Source organism: Sphaerodactylus townsendi, linkage group LG15 (genome assembly GCF_021028975.2).
Source record: "Sphaerodactylus townsendi isolate TG3544 linkage group LG15, MPM_Stown_v2.3, whole genome shotgun sequence".
Taxonomy (NCBI): Eukaryota; Metazoa; Chordata; class Lepidosauria; order Squamata; family Sphaerodactylidae; genus Sphaerodactylus; species Sphaerodactylus townsendi.
This window is the reverse complement of record NC_059439.1, coordinates 33,043,553-33,068,089: the sequence shown is the minus strand read 5'-3', so window position 1 is coordinate 33,068,089 and position 24,537 is coordinate 33,043,553. Positions and strand designations below refer to the sequence as shown.

Here is a 24,537-nt window from a genome sequence, read left to right as displayed (position 1 = left end):
TACTATATATTGCCAAAATCGGCCAGAAGAGCAGAATTCAGTCATGTACTATAGCTAGTAAAATCAGCAGGTGGCGCAATGTGTGCACAGCAAATGTCCCAAGAGATCTTTACAAAATGGTGGGCGCAATGGAGCAGGCAGGCGCCAAATCACCAATGGAAGGAAGTGAAAATAAAAACAATTAAGTCAGGCGGGAAAAATAACACGCGGGGGGGGGGCTCTTTCCTCAAACACTTTCTTTTTGTCTGCACTATCCGGACAAATAACGAGGAGATGGGTTTGTTTAAGATGTCATCATTATTTGGGTTGTGCAGAAAAGACCTTCGCCAGCATAAAACCGAGAAAATATCATGAAAATTGGGGACTTTGGAAGAGAAACGACGGGCAGACTACCCTGTTTCCTCGAATATAAGACATCCTCTGAAAATAAGACGTAGTAGAGGTTTTGCTGAAGCGCGAAATATAAGGTATCCCCCCCAAAGTAAGACGTAGCAAAGTTTTTGTTTGGAAGCATGCCCGACGAACAGAACACAGAAAAATAAGACGTCCCCTGAAAATAAGACATAGCGCATCTTTGGGAGCAAAAATTAATATAAGACACTGTCTTATTTTCGGGAAAACACGGTAACAGTATGGTTCAGATAATGGCTGATGGAGAGGAATGCCTTCCTAACTTACTTGACTGTCTCCTATTTCCCTAGGGCTGACCTGGTTGATCATTTTAATGTCAGCAGTGGTGACCAGTATCACGGGTCTGTCCATTTCGGCAATCTCTACCAATGGCAAAGTCAAAGCAGGTAAGTGAGAAGTGAACTATTAATGAACCAAATAATTGATAATTTGATGTGACCCATCGTCATACCTTAAATTGTGCTGTTCATTAATCAAGCTTCAGGTAAATGGTTTATGTAAAAATGTTTTTTTTAATGTTCTCTACTCATTTCCTTTTATTGTGTTGTGTTATTAATTTTATTGCTTCTAATCTGTTTTGTTCATTGCTGTTTCTAAACTATTCCCCTTGAATGGGTTTTATGAATGTATTTTATTTTACCTCATATGCTTATTTATACTGGCTTAAAGCCGCAAAAAAAAGAATCACTTAGCCCGATACGTCCCAACAGTTATAAATCAGGAGGTTCCTCGTTCAAATCTCTTCATTTACCTCAACCTTTCTCTGCACTATGTGGAGAATAATACCAGCCTTCCTTAAGGGACAGTTGAGACGTTATATGTGCAGTGTTTTGAACACTTACCCCTCTCAAAAATGCACAATTGATAACTATATGACTATCTCAAATTCAGTTGCTTGAAGATAAGTGTCTCTTCTGCTTCATAGTTGGGCTTCCCTTGAAGGGAGACGTATCTGAGCCAGTTTTTTTTGTCTCTGGTGCAGGTGGTACATATTTCCTCATCTCCCGTAGCTTGGGCCCAGAGCTAGGCGGCTCCATTGGGCTTCTCTTCTCCTTCGCCAACGCCGTTGCCGTGGCCCTGCACGTGGTGGGCTTTGCTGAAACTGTCCAGGATCTCTTGGCGGTATGTAGAGTACAACCCAGTCCCATTCATTCCACATTGAGGATGCCGAGCTTCGGGTAGGGTGTGCCGTTCTCCTGGAATCACAACAGATTCCAACACTACAGAGATCAGTTCGCCTGGAAGAAAACGGTAGCTTTGGAGGCTGGACTTTACGTCATCATGTCTCTGTGGAGCTCTCTCCTCTCCCCAAATTCTGCCCTCCCCAGGTTTAGGGTTGCTAATCCTCAAGTAGGTTCTGGAGATCTTCCGGAATTACAACTGATCTCCAGAGATCAGCTCCCTTGAAAAAAATGGCTATTTTGGAGGGTGCGCTCTATGGTATTATACTGGGCTACAGTACCACCGCTTCCACAACAAACGCTCCCCAGGCTCCACCTCCCCCCAAATATCCAGAAATTTCCCAGCTTGGAGGAGAAGCCATACTCTACCCTCACTGCCTCTCAGAGCCACCTTGGCCACTAACCCAAAGTACCTGGAGGCGGACATCTTTCCCTCCTCACAGATTTCTCCTCGAGCAAGTGTATCTAACCACCTTTGTACCCACCAAGCAATCAGTGCGAGACAGTGAAATATCCTCTAGTGCATAGGTGTCAAACTCGCGGCCCTCCAGATGTTATGGACTACAGTTCCCATCATGCTGGCAGGGGATGATGGGAACTGTAGTCCATAACATCTGGAGGGCCACGAGTTTGACACCTGTGCTCTACTGGTTCCCAACTTTTTTCCCTTGTGTACCCCTTGGCAACCTTTTCCCCTAAAATTGTTTCCCCATATTAGGAAACCCATTTCGTAATTTTTTGGCGTGTACCCCCAAATGCTCTGGTACATATCTCTAGGGGCACACGTACCCCAAGCTGGGAACCACTGCTCTAGGCGAAAGTCAAGCCAGGGTTCGGGCCTGCCTTTCAAGCCTTTTCTGGCTAATGCTTGCTTCTATCATCCTCCAACAGGCCTCCAACTTGGCGATGGACACCAAAGTGAACGACATACGCATCATAGGTGTGATCACTGTCACTTTTCTACTTGCCATCGCCCTCGCTGGCATGGAATGGGAATCGAAGGTAACTGAGGGCTGAGATCTGTAGGCTGTGCACATCTGCTCTGAGAATGAAGTGAAGCTTTGTGCTGATGGCTTACACACACCTGCTTTTCACTGGTGAAGACAAAAATGGAACATTAATTAGTTAATTAATTAATTAATTAATTAATTAATTAATTCAGTCATTCATTCATTCATTTATTCATTCATTCATTCATTAGATTTATACCCCGCCCTATCCCCGAAGGGCTCAGGGCGGCAACAACCATAAAAACCATTACAATAAAACAGAAACAATCTTAACAAATAATTTAAAACAGTATAAAAATTTAAAACAGTAAACAAAAACAGATGGCGACTTTCACTTACTTTATTCCCTGGCCCCGCCCCCAGGAAGCTAAAAACAGATGACAAGCAGATGAAACCGATAATTTTAAAAAAAAAAACTTGTCACAGTTTCCCCCCGAACTGTGATCTTGCTTCGAAGGAGGAACGAAACAAAGGAAACTGTGATAGATAAAGAGATATAAAACCAGTACGATATATATGTTTGTAATCAGTTCATCCCAAAGAAGAGAAACGGGGCCTTTGGGTTATCTGGAAGGCAATTTGCGTTCCATTTTGGCCGAGGAAACGTTTGCTGAGAAGCCCAGCTCTTGAGATGTTTTTGTTTTCCTTTCCAATAATTATTCCCTTCCTCTCTTAACAGGCTCAGATAATCTTCTTCGTTGTCATCCTTACATCATTCATCAGCTACTTCGTCGGGACCATTATACCAGCCTCCAAACAGCAGCAATCCCATGGACATTTTGGCTATAGAAGTAGGTTTATGACAGCATCTTCAATTGGCGTGACTTCACAGCCATCACCTATAAGCTACACAAAAAATCTACCTACTCGTTCCCATGCTGTCTAGCCATATTTCCGGAGGGAGGCCGAGAAATGAGGTCCCCTAAGATCCCTTTGCTTGGCTAACGGTTGCTTGCTGCTACCTTGCGCCTGCTTACACTGGTTATCTCATCCCTTGCCCTTGGAACACTCTGTGTCCAGCAAATGGCTTCACTTTTAGGAAATGGAGTGGAGAGGGACCTTAGGGGGGAATATAGAAGAAGAGTTTGAAGAAGAGTTTGGATTTATATCCCCCCCCCCTTTCTCTCCTGTAAGGAGACTCAAAGAGGCTTGCAATCTCCTTTCCCTCCCCCCCCCCACAACAAACACCCTGTGAGGTGGGTGGGGCTGAGAGAATTCAGAAGAACTGTGACTAGCTTAAGGACACACAGTTGGTGTGTGTTGAATTTCACAGGCTAATCTGGTTCCCAAGATAAGCCTCCATAGCTCAAGTGGCAGAGTGGGGAATCAAACCCGGTTCTCCAGATTAGAGTGCACCTGCTCTTAACCACTACGCCCCTGCTGGGTTGCTTGGGAACCTTCAGCTCTGGCAAAATGCCAGGTGTGTGTCTACTATTCTCAACTCTCAATCAATGAGCAGATTATGCTAACACTCGAATCTGGATTATTGGGGAGGCCGATAGCCACCACACCTGGCTAGGCTGGAGTCATGTGACCTGTCAAGAATTAGATGTGTGCTGCGTACCCAAAGTATTCACAGTTTTCCTTTCGCTCTGTCCTGTTTGGATGGACTGCTTGACCTTTCTCTCTTCTCCTCCCCAAAGGTGAAATCTTCTTGGAGAACATGGTGCCTGACTGGCGGGGAACGGAGGGGAGTTTCTTCAGCATGTTCTCCATCTTCTTCCCTTCAGCTACTGGCATCCTGGCCGGTGCCAATATTTCCGGAGACCTCAAGGTACGTGGTTTGGGCCTCGTACATGTAATAGCCACATATGCCTTTTAGGGTGGTCAGCCAAGAGTTGGGAAGTACGCGGAAAACAGAGTAACAAAATGTTCTAGGCAAACAAAGTATCTGGCTAGCTCAGTTGGTAGAACATGAGATTCTTTTATATATCTATATCTATATCTATCTATCTATCTATCTATCTATCTATCTATCTATCTATCTATCTATCTATCTATCTATCTATCTATCTATCTATCTATCTATCTAGAGAGATAGAGAGATAGAGAGATAGAGAGATAGAGATGATAGAGAGATAGAGATGATATATAGATATATAGATATATAGATAGATATAGATAGATATAGATGTATAGATATAGATATAGATATAGATATAGATATAGATACACACACACACATACAAACACACACACACACACACACATACATACATACATACATACATACATACATACATACATACATACATACATACATACATACACACATACACACATACATTTATTTTTCAACATATATTAAACAGAACAGGGAAAGGGGAAAAGAAGTAATAGAAAATAGTTAAAATTACACCATAAAAGATATCCACCCACCATTATATTAAGTACATGTTACATAATGGATCCCAATATAATATTTTCTGATTAGTAGAGAGAACTTATAAGCAGTGGTGGGATTCCGCCGGTTCGCACCACTTCGACAAAACCAGTTGTTAAAATGGCGCTTGTAAACAACGAGTTGGTAAATTATTTGACTCCAACCACCGGAACTGGTTGTTAAATCATTTGAATCCCACAACTGCTTATAAGGTCTTAGAATCTTTGTCATTTGTTTGCTCCAAAGCATTTTGTCCACTCCAGTTATTAGACATTATTGATTTTCAGTCCTCGAGTTGTCTTGAACATGAGATTCTTAATCCCAGGGTTGTGGGTTTAATCCCCCACTCCTCCACATAAAGCCTGCTGGGTGACCTTGGTCCAGCCACAGTTCTCTCAGAACTCCCTCAGCCCACATGGAGGGAGGGAGTGGCAAACCACCTCTGAACACCTTGAAAACCCTACAGGGTCACCATGTCAGCTGTGACTTGACAACTCATTTCACCACCACTACTAGACAGAAAGACTTGCTACACGCTGTCACATTGTGGCAACTCCCTGATCAGTTGAAATGGCCAGTGGAAGGAAAGTCAGTAGCCAATTAGCAGCTGGGCCCAGCCGTGCTGATGGAGCAGGCCTCTCTGTCTCACTTCTCTCTCTGGTGAGGCCATTTCTGATCCTTTGTTATCATGGGGTACAGAGAATTTAATGGTGGTCCCTCCTGGCCCTTTTTCCTTGGCAGGACCCTGCGGTAGCCATCCCTCAAGGAACACTGATGGCCATCTTCTGGACTACCATGACGTACCTGGCCATCTCTGCAACCATAGGTAAAGAGTCTGCCTTGGGTTCCTCAGGAGAGTCTTCCGTGGGTTCCTCCTATGTCAGATACTCAGCCGTGAGGAGGAAAAAATGGGCAGTTAAAGGAAGGAGCCAATGGCCAGAGGCGTAGCAAGGGGGGAAAGTGCCCGGTGCACCCGCCATGCCCCCAGAATGCTCCCCGGAAGGAGCAGCAGTGGCGTAGGAGGTTAAGAGCTCGTGTATCTAATCTGGAGGAACCGGGTTTGATTCCCAGCTCTGCCGCCTGAGCTGTGGAGGCTTATCTGGGGAATTCAGATTAGCCTGTACACTCCCACACATGCCAGCTGGGTGACCTTGGGCTAGTCACAGCTTCTCGGAGCTCTCTCAGCCCCACCCACCTCACAGGGTGTTTGTTGTGAGGGGGGAAGGGAAAGGAGATTGTAAGCCCCTTTGAGTCTCCTGCAGGAGAGAAAGGGGGGATATAAATCCAAACTCTTCTTCTTCTTCTTGCCACACTCCCACAGGGGTGCGCGCTTGGTGCGTTGTGCCCCCCTGTCCCCTTGGAGCTACGCCTCTGGCCATATCTCAAGGTGCCAGAAGTTGTCATAGGTTGTCCTGGCCCTGGCTGCTGCTAGATGGTTCAGACGAGGAAATGGGTGGGTGCCCACCAAACAAAGATTCAGGAAGTAGTTTTTATTCGCTCTCTTTTTGCCAGGCGCTTGCATGATCCGCGATGCCAGCGGCAACCTGAATGATACTCTAGTGGCCAGTGGGAGCCTAAATAATACCATACTGGCCGGCAACTTCACAGAGGACTGTACTGGTTTGGGTTGTAGATATGGGTGGAATTTCACTCAGTGCACCTTGGACGGCAACTGCAGTTATGGGCTGGCCAACGACTACCAGGTAGGAAAAGTTCCCAGTGGTTCCACCCCCAAATCCCTACATCTCTGCCTGTGGGACTGAGGTCTTGTAGGTGTAACCCTTCCGCACATGCAGAATAATGCACATTCTATCCACTTTCAATGCGCTTTGAAGCTGGATTTTACTGTGCGGAAAAGCAAAATCCACTTGCAAACAATCGTGAAAGTGGATTAAAAGTGCATTATTCTGCGTGTGCGGAAGGGACCTAACGTCAGGACTCGTTCAAATGGTCTCCTCTCTATCTCCTAGGTGATGAGCATGGTGTCGGCATTCGGCCCCCTCATCACAGCCGGGATTTTTGCGGCCACTCTGTCATCTGCGTTGGCTTGTCTCGTCTCTGCTCCTAAGGTCTTCCAGGTCAGTACGAAAGAGGAGGGGAGAGAAAGGGATTTGGAGGCTACCCTAATCAGGATGGAACAAGGCTCCTAAGGGGGTGGGACACAATTTCTCAAATCTCTCACCTTCTGCCTTTACTCCTCTGTGTGGTCCCTGAAGCATTCCTATAACAACACTTCTGGTCTCAACCTAGTTTCTGATAGTGTGGTGTAGTGGTTGTAGCAGGGGTGGCCAAACTTGCTTAGTATAAGTGCCATATAGAACAAATGTCAGAGGTTTAAGAGCCACAAGGCATGAGCAAATACTATACACCCATTTTTATCGTTACGTGCCCATTTCATTACAGATTAAATTGCGCACAATACCATGAATCCCTGAAGGCATGAACGGTTTTTAACAAGCCAGTTAATGAGGTCCCTTGGAGCTGTATGTACACACCTAGATGAATGAAATTTATTTGCGGTCGAAGACCAAAATCATAACAATATCCAACACTTACACATTACTACGGACTGAAACATCAAATTAATTTAAGTCACAAGCCAAAGCCCTGAACTATTAAAATAAATAAATACAAAAGCTAAAAGCTTCCTTTGACCTTTTACAAATTATCCAGGCAAATTTAGCAACCTCGTGTGTCACGTGCACCTATATTGGCTACCTGGATGGCTCCCACTGTGCAAATGCTTGCCTGTGGCCATGCTGCCACGATTTGGTTGGGCGCTTGGGCACCTCTGCCCCGACTCCCACGCTCAGGCTGTGGCCACCCCTTTCAACCTCCCTGCCCTTTAATAAAATAAAGACGAAGGTACAGTGCTGACAGACAAAACAACAGAACAAATCACCGTGCTCGCCGACTGCACAGTTCCACCAACAAGTTATGCAACGAACAGGGTGTAATATAATAACTAAGTGAACAGTGTGCGAGTAGAAACGTAACACCGGTTGGACAGCCACGTGCCGACTGCAGGGCTATGAAGCATTATCTACAAATACAGTTCAGCGTACTCGGTTAGGATAGTGAACGACTCGTTGGAGGAGTTTAAATACCTGCTTAGCTATAAAGCAGGCCATTCACTTTCCCGTGACCTTAAGAAAGAGAGGAGAGCTATTTGGGTTGCCCTGGGCTCTTTGCAGTTAGGGTGGGTATGAGTAATAGCCAGGTAACCACTGTGCGTCTCGCTCTAACCACCTGATAAACTGGTTTTCCGCCCAGGGAGGAGGAGAACTTTTACCCACACTTTCCTATCTTGTCAGAAATCTGGGAATGCAAAAGAGTTAACTCATAACACTGACCGCACAGCAGGGCAATAAAGATGACGAGCGCGCTCTGCTAAGTTACCACTTGTCAAAGGGTCATCGTCGTTGCACGCTGCGAAGGTTTCAGAGAACACCCAGTGCTCTCGGTACCTGATGTACCTGCAGACAAGGAGCTCTGCCCCTTGCTGATCCAAGCCGAATTTCCAGGGCAGAGCTTCATGTTATGTGCAGTTCTGTGGTTATTTTTGACGGACTTCAGGAAAAAAATGTGGGTTTCAGGCAGGGCCGGAGCGAGAGTGAACTGCGCCTGGGGCACACGTGCGCCCCGTGCCCCTGCCACGCCCCCGACCTGCCCCAGAACACCCCCACACCGGCGCGCGTCTGGTGCATCGCGCACCCCTTGTCCCCTTGGCGCTACGCCACTGTTTTCAGACTTAAACTGACACAGTGGCAATCATGGCTTTTGGGGGAGAATACAGAGCAAGAGAGCCTTTGCAAGTGATGAGGATAGGGTTAGTAACTCTGGGTTAGGAAATTCCTGAAGGTTTGGGGTGGAGCTCAGGGCGGGCGTGGTTTGGGGAGGGAAGGAAAGAGGCCTTCACAGGGTATAATATAATGAGAGCCAGCATGGTGTGGTGCTTAACTGTGGCAAAGAGCAGTGAACTCTGATCTGGAGAACCGGATTCGATCCCCTACTCCTTAACATGAGCAGCGGGCTCTTATCTGGTGAGCTGGGTTGGTTTCCCCACTCCTACGCATTGCTGGGTGACCTTGGGCCAGTCACGGTTCTTCAGAACTCTCAGTCTCAGCCCCGCCTGTTGTGGGGAGAGGCCATTGCTTTCACATCCTGCATGTGAGCTCCCAAAGGCACCTGGTGGGCCACTGCGAGTAGCAGAGAGCTGGACTAGATGGACTCTGGTCTGATCCAGCTGGCTTGTTTTTATGTTCTTATGTTCTTATGAGAGGAAGGAAAAGGAGTTCGTAAGCCGCCTTGAGTCTCCTTACAGGAGAGAAAGGCAGGTTATAAACCCGAATTCCTCTTCTTCTCTTCTAAAGAGTCAGCCATTTTCTCCAAGCGGACTGAGCTATTTAGTCTGAAGGTCAGGGTATCTCCAGCCTTCCCACCTCCTGGAGATTGGCAGGTTTCAATGGGCAAGATTGTTTGATTCAGAACTGGACCATGTTGGACAGTTCCCACCACTCACAGAAGTCCACAACCACTTATGTCTTCAGGGACACTTGGGAAAAACCCAACCATCCCACCGGCCCTCTTCTTCTCACCTTCCATGGTCACTTGTTCATCTTCTGCTGTTCTCCCCTACAGCGCCTTTGCCAAGACCAACTCTATCCCTTCATTGGCTTCTTTGCCAAGGGATATGGGAAGAACAGTGAGCCTCTAAGGGCCTATGCCTTGACCTACATCGTGGCTGTTGCCTTCATCCTCGTTGGTAAGTGAGACCTTCTGCCCTTCTCATCCAAACTGAGACCTGTGAGGCCTCAAAACATTAATGGAAGGTAAGACCTGAATGGACTTCACCTGGAATATTGTGTACAGTTACAGTTCAAGAAGGATATTGACAAGCTGGAATGTGTTCAGAGGAGGGCAACCAAAATGGTGAAAGGTCTGGAATCCATGCCCTACGAGGAGAGACTTAGGGAGCTGGGGATGTTCAGTTTGGTGAAGAGAAGGTGAAGAGGTGACAGGATAACCATGTTTAGATATTTGAGGGGATGTCATGTTGGTGAGGGAGCAAGCTTGTTTTCTGCTGCTCCAGAGACTGGGACCAGGAGTAATGGGTTCAAGGTGAAGGAAAAGAGATTCCACCTAAATATCAGGAAAAACTTCTGAATCCTAACAGTAAGGGCAGTTCGACAGTGGAATGCACTACTACAGAGTGTGACATCTTTAAAGTCCTTCACAGCCTGAGCCCTCACTATCTCAAAGGGTGCCTGAGATGGACCCCCCCCCCCCCATAGCTTTAGATGGGCCCTCCACTTCACCATGCTCAGTCAATCCATAACATGCTTTTGAGTTGAGGATATGTGGATGACGATGTGAACGGCACACATCTAGCTAAGGGACCAGGGTCAATGTGTTAATCAGTTACAGCTATTGCTCATCTGTCCACATGGACATGAAAACATGTGGCCACTAGCCACTTCCTGTAGCAGACACTTCCTGTAGACTAGCCACATCCTGTAGCAGACGCAAAAGAAACTTGTCTCGGCATTAACCTGTAGAAATGTGAAACTGCTGGGCTGATCTTTTCTCCTCTGCCTTCAGGTGAGCTCAACACCATAGCCTCCATCATTTCCAACTTCTTCCTCTGCTCATATGCCCTCATCAACTTCAGCTGCTTCCATGCCACCATCACCAACTCTCCAGGTAAGGAGGGCAGGGCAGGTGATGTGTGTGTGTGGGGGGGGGGGGAGGCAGGGGAAGAGAGAGCATATCTCCTTGTCTGGTGCATCCAGATGGGAGGAGCCGTTGAGCGATGTTGGGTGAACAGCCCATTAGAAAGAGCTTGTTTGTGTGGTGGTGGGAGAGTCAGAAGGTGATTTGAGCTGGTAAAAGGTGCAGGGCCGGCTCTGATTACTGGAGACAGAACAAGGAAGAGGCAACTCCACACTTCAGGGTATCAGTTCCTAGACCAGGGGTCTGCAACCTGTGGCTCTCCAGATGTTCATGGACTACAATTGGCCATGCTGGCAGGGGCTGGTGGGAATTGTGGTCCATGAACATCTGGAGAGCCACAGGTTGCAGACCCCTGTCCTAGACCAGTGGTGGCAAACCTTTGGCACTCCAGATGTTATGGACCACAATTCCCACCAGCCCCTTCCAGCATGGCCAACTGGTCATGCTGGAAGGGGCTGATGGGAATTGTAGTCCATAACATCTGGAGTGCCAAAGGTTCGCCACCACGGTCCTAGACCATTCCATTGGCCTGCAGCTTGACCAGCTGGATCCCAGCTCAGGGCAGCTTGGAAGGAGAAAACGGGGGTGCACTTTTCTTGAGGCAACAAATTACTTCGACCAAGCCCCTGATGCTAAGATGGCCAACTCCAGGTTGGGAAATACCAAGAGATTTTGTGGGTGGAGCCTGAGGAGGGTGGGACTTGGGGTGGGAGGGGCCTCAGTTTAATGCCATAGAATTGACCTTCCAAAGTAGTCATTTTCTCCAGGGAAACTGATCTCTCCTCTGGAGGTCTACCTGGTGGAATGGTCCAAGTCTCATCTGGAGGTCTACCTGGTGGAACTGATCTCTCATCAGTGGCGTAGGAGGTTCAGAGCTCATGTATCTAATCTGGAGGAACCGGGTTTGATTCCCAGCTCTGCCGCCTGAGCTGTGGAGGCTTATCTGGGGAATTCAGATTAGCCTGTACACTCCCACACATGCCAGCTGGGTGACCTTGGGCTAGTCACAGCTTCTCGGAGCTCTCTCAGCCCCACCTACCTCACAGGGTGTTTGTTGTGAGGGGGGAAGGGCAAGGAGATTGTCAGCCCCTTTGAGTCTCCTGCAGGAGAGAAAGGGGGGATATAAATCCAAACTCCTCCTCCTCCTCCTCCTTCTCCTCTTCTTTTTCTTCTTCTTCTTCTTCCTCTTCCTCCTCCTCCTCCTCCTCCACCTCCTCCTCCTCCTCCTCCTCCTGGTGGAATGTTGTGCTGGACAAGGGAGACTGGGATGGAAGGGGGTCCGTAAGCATCTTTGGGCAGGGTGAAGAACTATGAGCCAGTCAGCAAAACTGAGCTTTTCTTAGATGGTGCTCTATGAAGGTATATTTTTGCATGGGGCTGTAAGGGAAGGAGGATGCCAGGGATGAGGGAAGGTGGTCTCAGTCAGGGGACTTGATTCACCAGGTGAGCACAGGGCTGTAAGCAAAGAAAGATGGGCAAAGAGAGGATACCAGGGATGAGGGAGTCCTAGTCAGAGAACCTGATGGACCAGATGAGTAAACAACTGTGGTAGGTCAGTGATGACTTTGGGGGCTTGATCCTGGGTTGTGGAGGCCACTCAGTTGATGTTCCCTTGGCTGCTCCTAGGCTGGAGACCTTCCTTCCGTTTCTTCAACAAATGGACCGCCCTCTTCGGGTCTGTCATCTCCGTGGTCATCATGTTCCTGCTGATGTGGTGGGCTGCCCTCATCGTGGTGGGAATCATCACTGTGTGCTTGGCCTATGTCACCTACAAGAAACCAGGTGAGGGATCTTGGGTTTAATTTGTAAGGGAGAGGCATCAGTGATGGCCAAGGGAAGCGTGGCAATGGTGGGGAGCTGAGCCCACTTGGGATCATCCCTTTCCCCCACATCCCAGAAGCTCAGCTTAATCAAGGGTAAGAGCTATTTACAGTGGTTCTCAACCTTCCTAATGCCGCGACCCTTTAATACAGTTCCTCATGTTGTGGTGACCCCCAACCAGAGGTGGGATCCAGCAGGTTCTCACAGGTTCCCGAGAGTAGGTTACTAATAATTTGTGTGTGCCGAGAGGGGGTGACTAGTTGGTGATTTTGCCACATGATTTTTGCCTTAGTTACGCCCCTCCTCTCAGCAGTAGCGCGCAGAACTTGAAGCAGTCTAGCAGGAGGTGCACCGGCGTGTGTGGCAGCCTGCACCTGCGTGCATTCGTTTCCCGCCCAAGGACCGGCGCAGCAGCTGCATCCTTGCCACAGCCCCGCCCAGGAATGCCCCACCCCCAGAATGCCCGACCACGCCCCTGTCGTCCCACGCCCAGCCCCATTGGAGCTACGCCACAGTTTGAATCCCACCACCATGGGAACCTGTTACTAAAATTTTTGGATCCCACCACTGCCCCCAACCCTAACATCTATCAATTTTACAGATGGAGAACACCGATGCAGAGAGTCTTAGGCGACCCCTGTGAAAGGGTCGTTCGACCCCACAAAGGGGTCGCGGCCCACAGGTTGAGAACCACTAAGCTAGAAGGTCCCAGATATGAATGTCAGAATGGTTTGGCCGGAGCTTATCTGGTCAATGTCCACTCCTCTTATCATGAGGAGGCAAACAAATATACCCATGATTGCTAGACTTCTGATAACCGCCACAGTCCCTGTGAATCATACCTGAAAGTATGTTTCAGTCTTACACCCCCTTCCCTTCTGAGTTTCTTTTTAGTGTACATGATTTCTTGCCCTGAAAGACTGGGGACACTGCAATGGTTCGTTGCATCTCTGCATGAGTCACTGCTCTGGGTGCACCTCCTGACCAGCATGGCTAGAGTAGTGATTCACAGAGACAGGGTTGGATACTGCAGAGTGACTTTCCCCCAGTGCAAGGAAGTTCCTTGAAGAAACCTTCCTGTAACTTTTCCTCACTGGAAATCTCCAAATGGAGGCTGAACAGGATACAGTGGCTTTGGATTTCCTGCTTTGAGCAGGGGTGGAATGATATAGGCCAGTGATGGCGAACCTTTGGCACTCCAGATGTTATGGACTACAATTCCCATCAGCCCCTGCCAGCATGCCCTATTGGCTGATGGGAATTGTAGTCCATAACATCTGGAGTGCCAAAGGTTCACCACCACGGATATAGCCATAAGGCCCCTTCCAACTCTCTGATCCTGTGAGGTCTCTCTGATTCTGTGAGGTCTACAGTAGACCTTTCTGTAGATATTTCTGATGGGAATTGTAGTTCATAACATCTGGAGTGCCAAAGGTTCGCCACCATGGATATAGGCTATAAGGCCCCTTCCAACTCTCTGATCCTGTGAGGTCTCTCTGATTCTGTGAGGTCTACAGTAGACCTTTCTGTAGACCTTTCTGTAGACCTTTCTGATGGGAATTGTAGTTCATAACATCTGAAGTGCCAAAGGTTCGCCACCATGGATATAGCCTATAAGGCCCCTTCCAACTCTCTGATCCTACCAAAGCTGGTCCTTCAACTGGCGGTCTTCCTAGACTCGCTAAGAAATGTTTTGACTCTCCCACTGCAAAGGAGGAAGGTGAGAATGGACCAGAACACTCCTGATTTTTTTCCTGTCTCCTCCCCAACAGAGGCAAACTGGGGTTCCTCGGTGCAAGCCAGCTCCTACAACATGGCCCTGTCAAACGCTGTGAACCTGGTCAACGTAGAAGATCACGTCAAGAATTTCCGGTGAGGGTCAAAAGACAGATTTCCTTTAAGAGCCTAGGTATATGTTGGCCTGGTCTGGGTGCAGTGGTGGGACTCAAATAATTTAACAACTGGTTCCGGTGGTGGGATTCAAATAATTTAACAACTGGTTGTTTACAAGCACCATTTTACAAGCAGCGTTGGCCCTGGTTGGTTCTTGGATGGGAGACCACCACGAAAGTCTCAGGTTGCTGCATAGGGGCAAGCAATTACAAACCCCTTCTGTTTGATCTTGCCTTGAAAACCGTCCAGAGTCCCCATAAGTGAGCTGCGACTTGATGGCGCTTTACGGCACCTAGCATGTTCAAGTTTCTACATGTCCTCCTGGGTTCATCTGTAGACCTTTCTGTCAGGTAGACCTTTCTGGGTTCATCTGTAGACCTTTCTGTCAGGTAGACCTTTCTGGGTTCATCTGTAGACCTTTCTGTCAGGTAGAACTTTCTGGGTTCATCTGTAGACCTTTCTGTGAGGTCTACAGTAGACCTTTCTATAGACCTTTCTGTCAGGTAGACCTTTCTGGGTTCATCTGTAGACCTTTCTGTCAGGTAGACCTTTCTGGGTTCATCTGTAGACCTTTCTGTCAGGTAGACCTTTCTGGGTTCATCTGTAGACCTTTCTGTGAGGTCTACAGTAGACCTTTCTATAGACCTTTCTGTCAGGTAGACCTTTCTGGGTTCATCTGTAGACCTTTCTGTCAGGTAGAACTTTCTGGGTTCATCTGTAGACCTTTCTGTGAGGTCTACAGTAGACCTTTCTATAGACCTTTCTGTCAGGTAGACCTTTCTGGGTTCATCTGTAGACCTTTCTGTCAGGGGTCAGCTACAGGCTCCCTGCCAGGAATTTACTTCCCAAGTTTGTAGGGCATGATTTAGATGAGGATTACAGCATATGGGGAAAATGGTGCCCCACCAGACCAGTTTCCTGATCAGGGTGAAATGCCCATGCCATGGGGCTGATGCATCTGTCTTCTGCGTGTGGTGCCAAGCCACACTTCAGTTCCCAAGCGGCCATCCCACAGTTTACACAGACATGTAGTCCTGTCAACACCCATCCAACCAACATGACGAGCTGGAATGGAACTCTCGGAATGCTCATTAATATCGAGCACTTCTGAATCGAGCAGAAAGGAGTTTTTCCCCTCACCAGAACAATAATTGAGCGTAGCAAAAAAAAAAAATCAGCTGTTATCCCCTTGACTGGTCATCGGTGACCGGAAGGAGGATGTGCAGGAGGTCTCTGGAGAGGGGCAGGAGATGGCCAACACGGCCAAGGTGCCTGAGGCGAGCCAGCGGAGGTGGCAGCTCCAGGGCGAGTCTGCAGCAAGTCAGGACAAGCGGAGGAGTTATTGCCGCAGCCTTGGTAACCCAGTCATTGCAGGAAGTGAAGGGGGCAGGGCGGTGTGCCTTCATCGTGGAAGGACATTGCCCCATCCTGGGAATTTCCACCAAAAGAAAAGGTGGGAAGATGATTTGGGCCAACAGAGTGACATTGAAGCTGAGTTTTGGCTTGGAAGTGGAGTATAAGCGTGATCTTCAGAAGGCCACAGGTTCAATTCCCGGCATCTCCTAAAAGGACCAGACAATGATGTGAACTGCATCCATCTGAAACCCCGGAGAGCTGCTCCAGGGGTCTGCAACCTGCGGCTCTCCAGATGTTAATGGACTACAATTCCCACCAGCCCCTGCCAGCATGGCCAATTGTAGTCCATGAACATCTGGAGAACCGCAGGTTGCAGACCCCTGGAGCCAATTGGCCATGCTGGCAGGGGCTGATGGGATTTGTAGTCCATGAACATCTGGAGAGCCGCAGGTTGCAACCTCTGCTTGATAGACAAGGGTCTGATTCAACATAAGGGAGTTTTGTGGGTTCACAGTTCTTTCAAGGGCTGTGGCTCAGTGGAAAAACCCCTGCTTGGCATGCAGAGGGTCCCGGGTTCAAGCCTCAGCATCTCCAGTTATGAAAAACCAGGCGAGAAGGTGAATGTGGGAGACCTTTCTACCTGAGATGCCAGAGAGGTGCTGCCATTTGGAGCAAACAATATTGGTCTTACTGGACCAGGGGTCTGCAACCTGCGGCTCTCCAGATGTTCATGGACTACAATTCTGATCAATTGGCCATGGTGGCAGGGGCTGATGGGATTTGTAGTCCATGAACATCTGGAGAGCTGCAGGTTGCAGACCTCTGTACTGGACCAATGGTCTGATTCAGTGTAATAGCAACAGCAAAGCAAAGCCTTTATTAGCATACATAGGCCAACAGCAACAAAACACAGCAAACATACAAATTTTAAAAGGCAAAAAGGATAACCTTAGATATATACATATTATTACTGGCTCTGAATTATTTCCATAGCAAAGCTTGTAACCTCTTCACAGAAAACAGAATCAGAATTATTCAACAAAATAAATAATCTAATCTAATCTGTTAACTCAGATTGGAAGAGAGGGTGTAGATTAACATATTTAGATCTAATTTTAGCAAATTTAGTGCAATATAATAGCTGGTGAGCCAATGTTTCAACTACCTTAGAATTACAGCTACACAACCTTTTAGATTTTTCCAGGTTATTAAACCTGCCATGTAGTAAGGCAGATGGCATAACATTGAATCTAGCTATTGTGAAGGCTCTCCTTGAGCAGGGGTTAGTTAGAAAATATAAGTAGTGATTCAGTATAATAGAGCTTTCGTGTATGTTCATGCGGCTGAGAAGGAGGAGGAGGAGTTTGGATTTATCCCCTGCCTTTCTCTCCTGGATGGAGACTCAAGGTGGCTTACAAACTCAAGGAGACTCAAGGTGTTTTCCCTTCCTCTCTCCACAGTAGAGACCTTGTGAGGTAGGTGGGGCTGAGAGAGAACTGTGACTAGCCCAAGGTCACCCAGGACGTTTCATGTGTAGTGGCAGGGAAACAAATCCCATTCACCAGACAAGAGTCCACCATTCATGTAGAGTAGTGGGTCATCAAACCCGGTTCTCCAGATTAGAGTCCACCTGCTCGTCACCACTCCACCACGCTGGGCTCTCAGCGTGGACTCCCCCGGTTGAGAGCGTAGGATGCAAGCATGAGAGGACTCATCCGTCCCCCATGCAAATTTGAACACTTAAGTAACAGGCTTTCCTCTCCCAGGCCGCAGTGCATGGTCCTCTCGGGGCCACCCAACTTCCGCCCAGCCCTGGTGGATTTCGTTGGTGCCTTCACCAAGGGCGTGAGCCTCATGATCTGCGGAAACGTGCTGGAGGTAAGCATGCCGGAGCGGAACGCTCCCCGTGGGATTGAAGGGAAAGCGGGAAAGGAGGCATCCGAGGGGCTGCCGTTTTCACGGACACCACCTTTCACACCAGCAGGGGACAGAGACCTCGCCCACCGATTATGATGAGCAGATCCAGTGGCTGAGCTCCCGGAAGGTCCGTTCTTTCTACGCCAGCATCACATCATCTGACCTGAGAGCGGGAGCTAGGAACCTCATGCAGGTTGTTTATTCTTTTTGGTACCAAACTTTGCAATCCTCTCCTTTCTGTCCACCGTGGCCCCAACAAGAGGTTTACTTATGCCTTAGGGCAAAAGCTTATTGCGGTTTAACGTAAGCTGCTGCGGGAATTGAGCAACACAGCAAGACTCAAAAGAGACAGAAACTCGTCTGAACAAACAGACCTTCAGAGTTTAAGTGCAGAGATAAGATATATAGAGAAAGACAGATTGTCAGTCTTTGGGGTTCGTTTATGGTTCTAGGGGCCCTCAGTTAATTGGCTCACAGAGGTCATGGGAACCTACAAGCTGAGTTATGCTAAGGCCATTAAGCTCAGCCAGTATTGTCTTTTCTGACTCGCAGTGGCTCTGCAGGGACTCGACCCTCTGCCCATGCTCAGAGACAGTATCTAATTCTTACTACTTTGCAAATAAAATAATCTTCTACGCATAACAACAAGGGTATTAGGGGCGTGTGAAGAAGAAGAAGAGTTGGGATTTATACCCCACCTTTCTCTCCTGTAAGGAGACTCAAGGTGGCTTACAAACTCCTTTCCCTTCCTCTCCCCACAACAGTCATCTTGTGAGGTGGGTGGGGCTGAGAGAGTTCTGAGAGAACTGTGACTGACCCCCCCCAGGTCACCCAGCAGGAATGTAGGAGTGTGGAAACACATCTGGTTCACCTGATAAGCTTCTGCCACTCAGGTGGAGGAGTGGGGAGTCAAACTTAGTTCTCCAGATTAGAACCCACCTAGTCTTAACCAATTGGCCATGATGGTAGGGGCTGATGGGAATTGTAGTCCATAACATCTGGAGTGCCAAAGATTCGCCACCACTGCACTACACCATGGTGGTCTAATATCATCTCCCCCCCCACAACCCCCACCACTGCTGCCTCTTAAAGGTGATTTCCCCAAACCAAATTTACCCCATTGTACTTAACCATTCTTTCCCTGGGTCCAAGCTAACAGCAGCTTCTTCCTATAGGTCTCAGGTCTGGGCCGTCTCAAACCCAACACTGTAGTCCTGGGTTATAAACAGAACTGGCAGACAGACAGTCCCTACAGTCTGGAGAATTACGTGGGCATAATACAGTAAGAGTTTTGTGTTGTGCAAATACTTATTTATACATTCATGTTATTTACAGCCTGACTTTCTCACTTAAACTCAAGGTGTATGAGTCTCACACAGTAAACACAGAGAGTCAATACAGTTGACTCTAACACAGTAAACACAGTGAGTCGATACGGTTGACACGGGACATTCAGGGAACAATACCATGGGAATTAGGGTTGTAGAACCAACCAGAAATCTAAAGGCAGAAGTGAAGCAGAACATAGCTATTCACAAGACACATTAAGAGGTACAAACACGATCCTAGTTTTAGCAAGCTATACAGAGCAGTACAGACCACAAAATAAGAGTGTTACCAGAGGTGGGATCCAGCAGGTTCTCACCAGTTCCTGAGAGTGGGTTACTAATTATTTGTGTGTGCCGAGAGGGGGTTACTAATTGGGTCTGATTTTCTGTTAGAAATTCCATTCGGTCCAAAAATCATGAAGTCCTGTTGTTTCCTATGTGGCTGGTTAGCGAAGGTAGAAAACGGGATAATTCTCCCTGTTGGGCTGTTTTAAAAACATGTTTTAGAAATATGGGAAAGTTCCTTGTTCAAGGAAAGTCTCCTTCTTTTGATTTCTAGAAACAAAATTAAGTATTTGAAAGTATGAAGTATTTGACAGGCAGTCAATTAGAGGAGAAGTAGTTGTTTCTGTCGGCAGTAGACGATAGGACTTGCTATAATGAGTTTAAATTATGGACAGAAAGATACCAGCTGGAAATTAGGAACTTTTTTTTACAGTAAGAGTTTTTTACAGTAACAGAGAAATTATTAATGCCCCGCCCCCGGAATGCCTGGCCACGCCCCCGTCGTGCCCCGCCCAGCCCCATTGGTGCTGCACCACTGTTTGAATCCCACCACCATGGGAACCTGTTACTAAAATTTTTGGATCCCACCACTGAGTGTTACCACTGCATACAGACAACCGATATCTCTGGGTCGGGTGTTTGGGAATGGAAGTATTCCCTTTGGTGGAATGTCTGGAATCCTGGATTAAGTGCATAGAACTAAAGGGCGGAAATGCTGGCGCATTGGAGGTGGAGCGGCAGAGAAAAAAAGGAATTCCCCCGCCCTCCATATGACAGTGATTCAGAGCGTTATTCAATCTGATCCATCGTCTGGAAACTCTTCCCCTTCCCGGTTACAGAAATAATTTGGCAAAAGTATTTCGTGGACGTGATGAATGTTGCTGCCTTTTCAAGATGGAGGCTAAAGAGGAAAAGAGCACTTCTAGTTCTTGGGATTTCTAAAGATGGATGCTAATTTTTTCCCCTTTCTTTTCTCTTCCTCGATGTAGCGATGTTTTTGATGTAAACGCTGGAGTGTGTGTGCTCCGGATGCGCAGTAAACTGGATGTGTCACGGACAGTGAAGGCCCAAGGTAGGTTGTGTCCTGGAGAGGGCCAGAGGCGTATCTAGGGGAAATGTAGCCCGGTGCAAAATCTGAGTTTTCCGCCCCACTCCTTACGGGTGGCCGCCCTCCCCCACCACGACCAAACAACTTTTTTTGCACTGCCTTCTGGCCTTCTGAAGACGCCGGGGCAGTGATGGGATTCAAATAATTTAACAACTGGTTCTGGTGGTGGGATTCAAATAATTTAACAACTGGTTGTTTACAAGCATCAATTTAACAACTGGTTCTGCCGAAGTGGTGCGAACCGGCTGAATCTCACCATTGCGCCAGGGACTGTCTTGAAGTCAGTGTATGGACCAAGGGGGTAGGAGGAAGGGTGTGTGTGGGGGGGCGATTTTCTGCCCCCATTTGACTAAATGGCTGCAGCCCGGAGATATTTGACCCCATACGTCCCCCTGGGCAGTACGCCCCCGGATAGGGCGAGGGCGATTTTTATGTTTCCTATCAAGGAACTTGTATGCAGTAGTGTACAAAATAAAAACTGACCAATAGGTATTAATGTCCAGCATTTTCATATATTCTTGACCTAACGGGACTGCACAGTGTAAATCTCTTTGGCAAGATATTGCTGGCACCGCACTCTGTTAATGGACTTTTGCGGTTTGCTTTTTGCTTTCTGCTGTTTTAGATATATAGCACTGAATAAGGAATCTAGCTTCTTATGAACAATACCTCTTTATATTTAGGATTTGTGATGCATCTCAGTACGTTACTATGTAAAATTGTACCAACAGCTTAAGAACTTATGTCAATAAGATACATTTGAGTTTTGAGACTATAGTAGATTGTTCATTTGACTATAATTGTTGACGTTTTCACTACCAGCCAGCCGGTGTGCTGCGCTATTTCCTGGGTTAATTACATAAAATTAACATCCTGCAGGTGAGCTCCCCAAGGCACCTGGTGGGCCACTGCGAGTAACAGAATGCTGGACTAGGTGGACTCTGGTCTGATCCAGCAGGCTAGTTCTTATGTTCTTAAAAATACAGGACAAATTATGCATGAAGAAGGGGGAGATTAGGCCCAAATGCTGCAGATCGCACACCTTCCAATCTCAGGATTTTGGATTGCCCGGATGCAGGATTTTGTTTTCCTTGTTTATTTTTTCACTAATCCTGTCTGGATCTCTTTCCCCCAACAGTGAACTTGGGCTTTGAGGATTCCGAAGGCGCTCTGGGCCAGGAGACTAGATGTGAGTCAGAGACATCTAAGTTGTTCTGGAACGGGGATAATGGGATAGATGGCAGGAGGCAGAGTGAGAAGCATCCCCCCCCCCCACGCAAGGCTCCCTGGATGGCTTTCTGGCCCCTTCCGCACATGCAAAATAATGCATTTTCAATCCACTTTCACAATTGTTTGCAAGTGGATCTTGCTGTTCCGCAAAGTAAAAATCCAGTTCCAAAGTGCTTTGGAAGTGGATTGAAGGTGCATTATTCCGCATGTGCGGAAGGAACCTCTGGCTACCCTCTTACTCAGCCTGTGTGGAAGAAAAATAAGCCACTGTGAAGATATATAGGAGACTAAACAAGGGAAACTTGGGTAAAATAGCATAGACTGGCTGGAATGTGCTGTGTTAGTAAAGATTACGAGACTGGATTAGGCTTGTCTGGATTAAACCGTGACCAGTTATGAAGAAAAGATACTGAGAGGTCAGTTTTGCTAGAAAATCCCACTTTTAAATCTAGTGGTGCATGTGTAACCTCTATCTGTGGGTTCTGTGAGGCAGAACTTGGAATGAGTCTGCAACAACAATTAAAAAAAACCAAAATGGTTTACTTTCTTAACATATAACATCAACATTTAACATCACACTTCAAGGTCCTGTTCAGGTTGCATTTTCAAGTCCTTATATTTACAGTCTACTGATACTGCCAAGTCCAATTCTTCTTTGCAAGTGGGTTGGCTCCTGAAGACTCCAAGGGCTTGATTGAACAGGCTTCAACATGATGAAGGTTTCCAGGAGAACTCTCACCCATTACAAACATAAAAAACCCTGAAACAATAAACTCCAACATTTACAACCTTACTACCTTCCCAGTAGTTCCCAACAACATTGCAGTTACCTTAACAAGGTGTTAAGGGCTTATACAACCAAGGTCCGAGTTTGGTAGCCTTGTCTCCTCCAAATGAGCTCTGCAGCCTTCTGCTGCTTTGAGTCTCCACCCCTTACTGGGTCAACCCATTCTGAGCATGGGGGTTACACATGCTTATCACAATGACTGTAAATGGACTTAGAAAATGTAACACCACCACCCCTTGCATTTACTGTCTCTTGCCATCATAAAGAATTCAACCCTTTGGATATTATTTTCATTGTCTTTCTTCAATAGCAGAGAGAGCCTTTGACCCATGGTTTCCCAGGTTCAGTCAGGAAAAGCTTGGAAAATTTATTTATTTATTTGTTTGTTTGTTTATTAGACTTGATAGACCGCCCAACCCCCGGAGGGCTCTGGGCGGTGTACAATAAACGTAAAAAGCATTTACAATGTAAAATGAGGACTAGCTGCTTGACGTGGGTGGGGCATTGCAGGAAGGCATTGCTAAAATGTCTGATTTGCTTTCCCTCCTGTCCAGATGAGATATTCAAGGTCGTTGGTGCGGATAAGCTCACGGAGACAGTGTTCCAGGGCAAGCAGAAGAAGAAAACCGTTGACATATACTGGCTGTTCGACGATGGCGGTACGTGCCTTTCGTTCCTCATTGAGTTAGCGCCCTCTAGTGGAGTGGAGGAGGCCTTAGAGCCCCGTTTTCCTTTCATCTGTGAGCTGAAATTGTAGCCAGTACCGTAGAGTCAAGGCTACCGTGACGCGCATCCAATGCTGGTGGTCCTAAACTGGAAAGTCGCATATATGTTCCAGGGCCATGGCCCTGACTGGGGGAATTCTGTGCCTTGCATCTCTATGGCATATGCTGTCGGTCACCAGCTCTGAGTTGGGAAATTCCTGGACATTTTGGGATTGAGTCTGTAGAGGGCAGGGGACCTCAGTGAGATACAAAACCATAGAGTCCACTCCTCCACTGTAGCCATTTTCTCCAGAGGAATTGATTTCTGTCATCTGGAGTTCTGTCGTAATTCTGGGAGATCCCTAGAGATCCTTAGACCTCACATGGAGGTTGGTGACCCTATATCTCGTTTCATCGAGACCCCTCCTACCTAGCAGCAAAATCCTTCCCAACATTCTTCCGCCAACTGGAGATGAGGGCCTTAAACTTGGGTTTGGTCGCTGCTCAAAATGGCGGCGTTCAGCTTGCGCCAAGGCCGCTTGGTCAGCTTATCTGCAAGCCAGAAGAAAATTCTCGATGTTCGAGCCAACCTTGCCCTGACCAATGATTTCCTTCTCCTGTCCTCACAGGACTGACCCTTCTCATCCCCTACCTCCTCACCCGCCGAAAACGTTGGAGCCGTTGCAAAGTCCGCGTCTTCATCAGTGGTCAGCTGTCCAATGCTGAACAGCAAAGAGAAGAGTAAGAGCTTGGGGTGTATGGGTGTGAAGGGCCCACCACAGAGGCACAGTGCCAAGGGAGTGGGGGGTACGCGGAGGCATTCCGGGGGCATGGCGGGGGCAACGAGTGAGCTCACAAAATTCAGAAACATTTGCTTTAAAGTGAAATATTTCCAACCATCAGGTTTTGAAATATTTTGTTTTCAGGGTAAGAATGATCTGCTTATTTAAATCAGCTGCCACCCACCCAGAGGCATAGCTAGCGAAGTGCAAAATCTGAGTTTTGCTGCCCCCCATGTTCGTTTGTATTTTTTAGTGTTTTTCCAGTTTTAAGCCTGCAGGGGGCGCAGTTTTTAGGCTAGCAGTACCAAACTTTTAGGGTGTCTTTAGGAGACTATCCTGATGATACCAGCCAGGTTTGGTGAGGTTTGGTTCAGGGGGTCCAAAGTTATGGACTCTCCAAGGTGTAGCCCCATCTCCTATTGGCTCCCATTGGAAACAATGGGGAATGGACCCCCTGAACCAAACCTCACCTAACTTGGGTGGTATCATCAGGAGAGTCCCCCGCAAAACTCCCTGAAATTCTGGTGCTGCTAGCCTAACAACTGTGCCCTTTGCAGGCAAAAAACTGAAAAACACAAAAAAATACAAAAAACAAAACAACTGTGCCC

General features: G+C 47.4%; 1 protein-coding gene across 2 annotated transcripts in view; it reads left to right on the top strand.

Annotated features, from left to right (window-relative positions):
- Nucleotides 1-24,537, top strand: part of LOC125444723 (solute carrier family 12 member 3-like) — a 30,163-nt gene that overhangs the window by 1,730 nt on the left and 3,896 nt on the right. Inside the window, exons 3-21 of one of the 2 annotated variants that reach the window (XM_048517344.1) lie at nt 702-797; nt 1,394-1,533; nt 2,484-2,594; nt 3,282-3,393; nt 4,246-4,376; nt 5,727-5,811; nt 6,498-6,688; nt 6,956-7,063; nt 9,627-9,750; nt 10,587-10,688; nt 12,345-12,500; nt 14,312-14,411; nt 17,555-17,711; nt 17,815-17,898; nt 18,881-18,987; nt 20,308-20,390; nt 21,565-21,615; nt 22,998-23,102; nt 23,777-23,888. In XM_048517344.1, the coding sequence (XP_048373301.1) occupies nt 702-797; nt 1,394-1,533; nt 2,484-2,594; nt 3,282-3,393; nt 4,246-4,376; nt 5,727-5,811; nt 6,498-6,688; nt 6,956-7,063; nt 9,627-9,750; nt 10,587-10,688; nt 12,345-12,500; nt 14,312-14,411; nt 17,555-17,711; nt 17,815-17,898; nt 18,881-18,987; nt 20,308-20,390; nt 21,565-21,615; nt 22,998-23,102; nt 23,777-23,888 (2,155 nt within the window). Of the gene's footprint in view, nt 1-701; nt 798-1,393; nt 1,534-2,483; nt 2,595-3,281; nt 3,394-4,245; nt 4,377-5,726; nt 5,812-6,497; nt 6,689-6,955; nt 7,064-9,626; nt 9,751-10,586; nt 10,689-12,344; nt 12,501-14,311; nt 14,412-17,554; nt 17,712-17,814; nt 17,899-18,880; nt 18,988-20,307; nt 20,391-21,564; nt 21,616-22,986; nt 23,103-23,776; nt 23,889-24,537 lie in introns of both variants that reach the window. The other variant, XM_048517345.1, reaches the window with a different exon arrangement.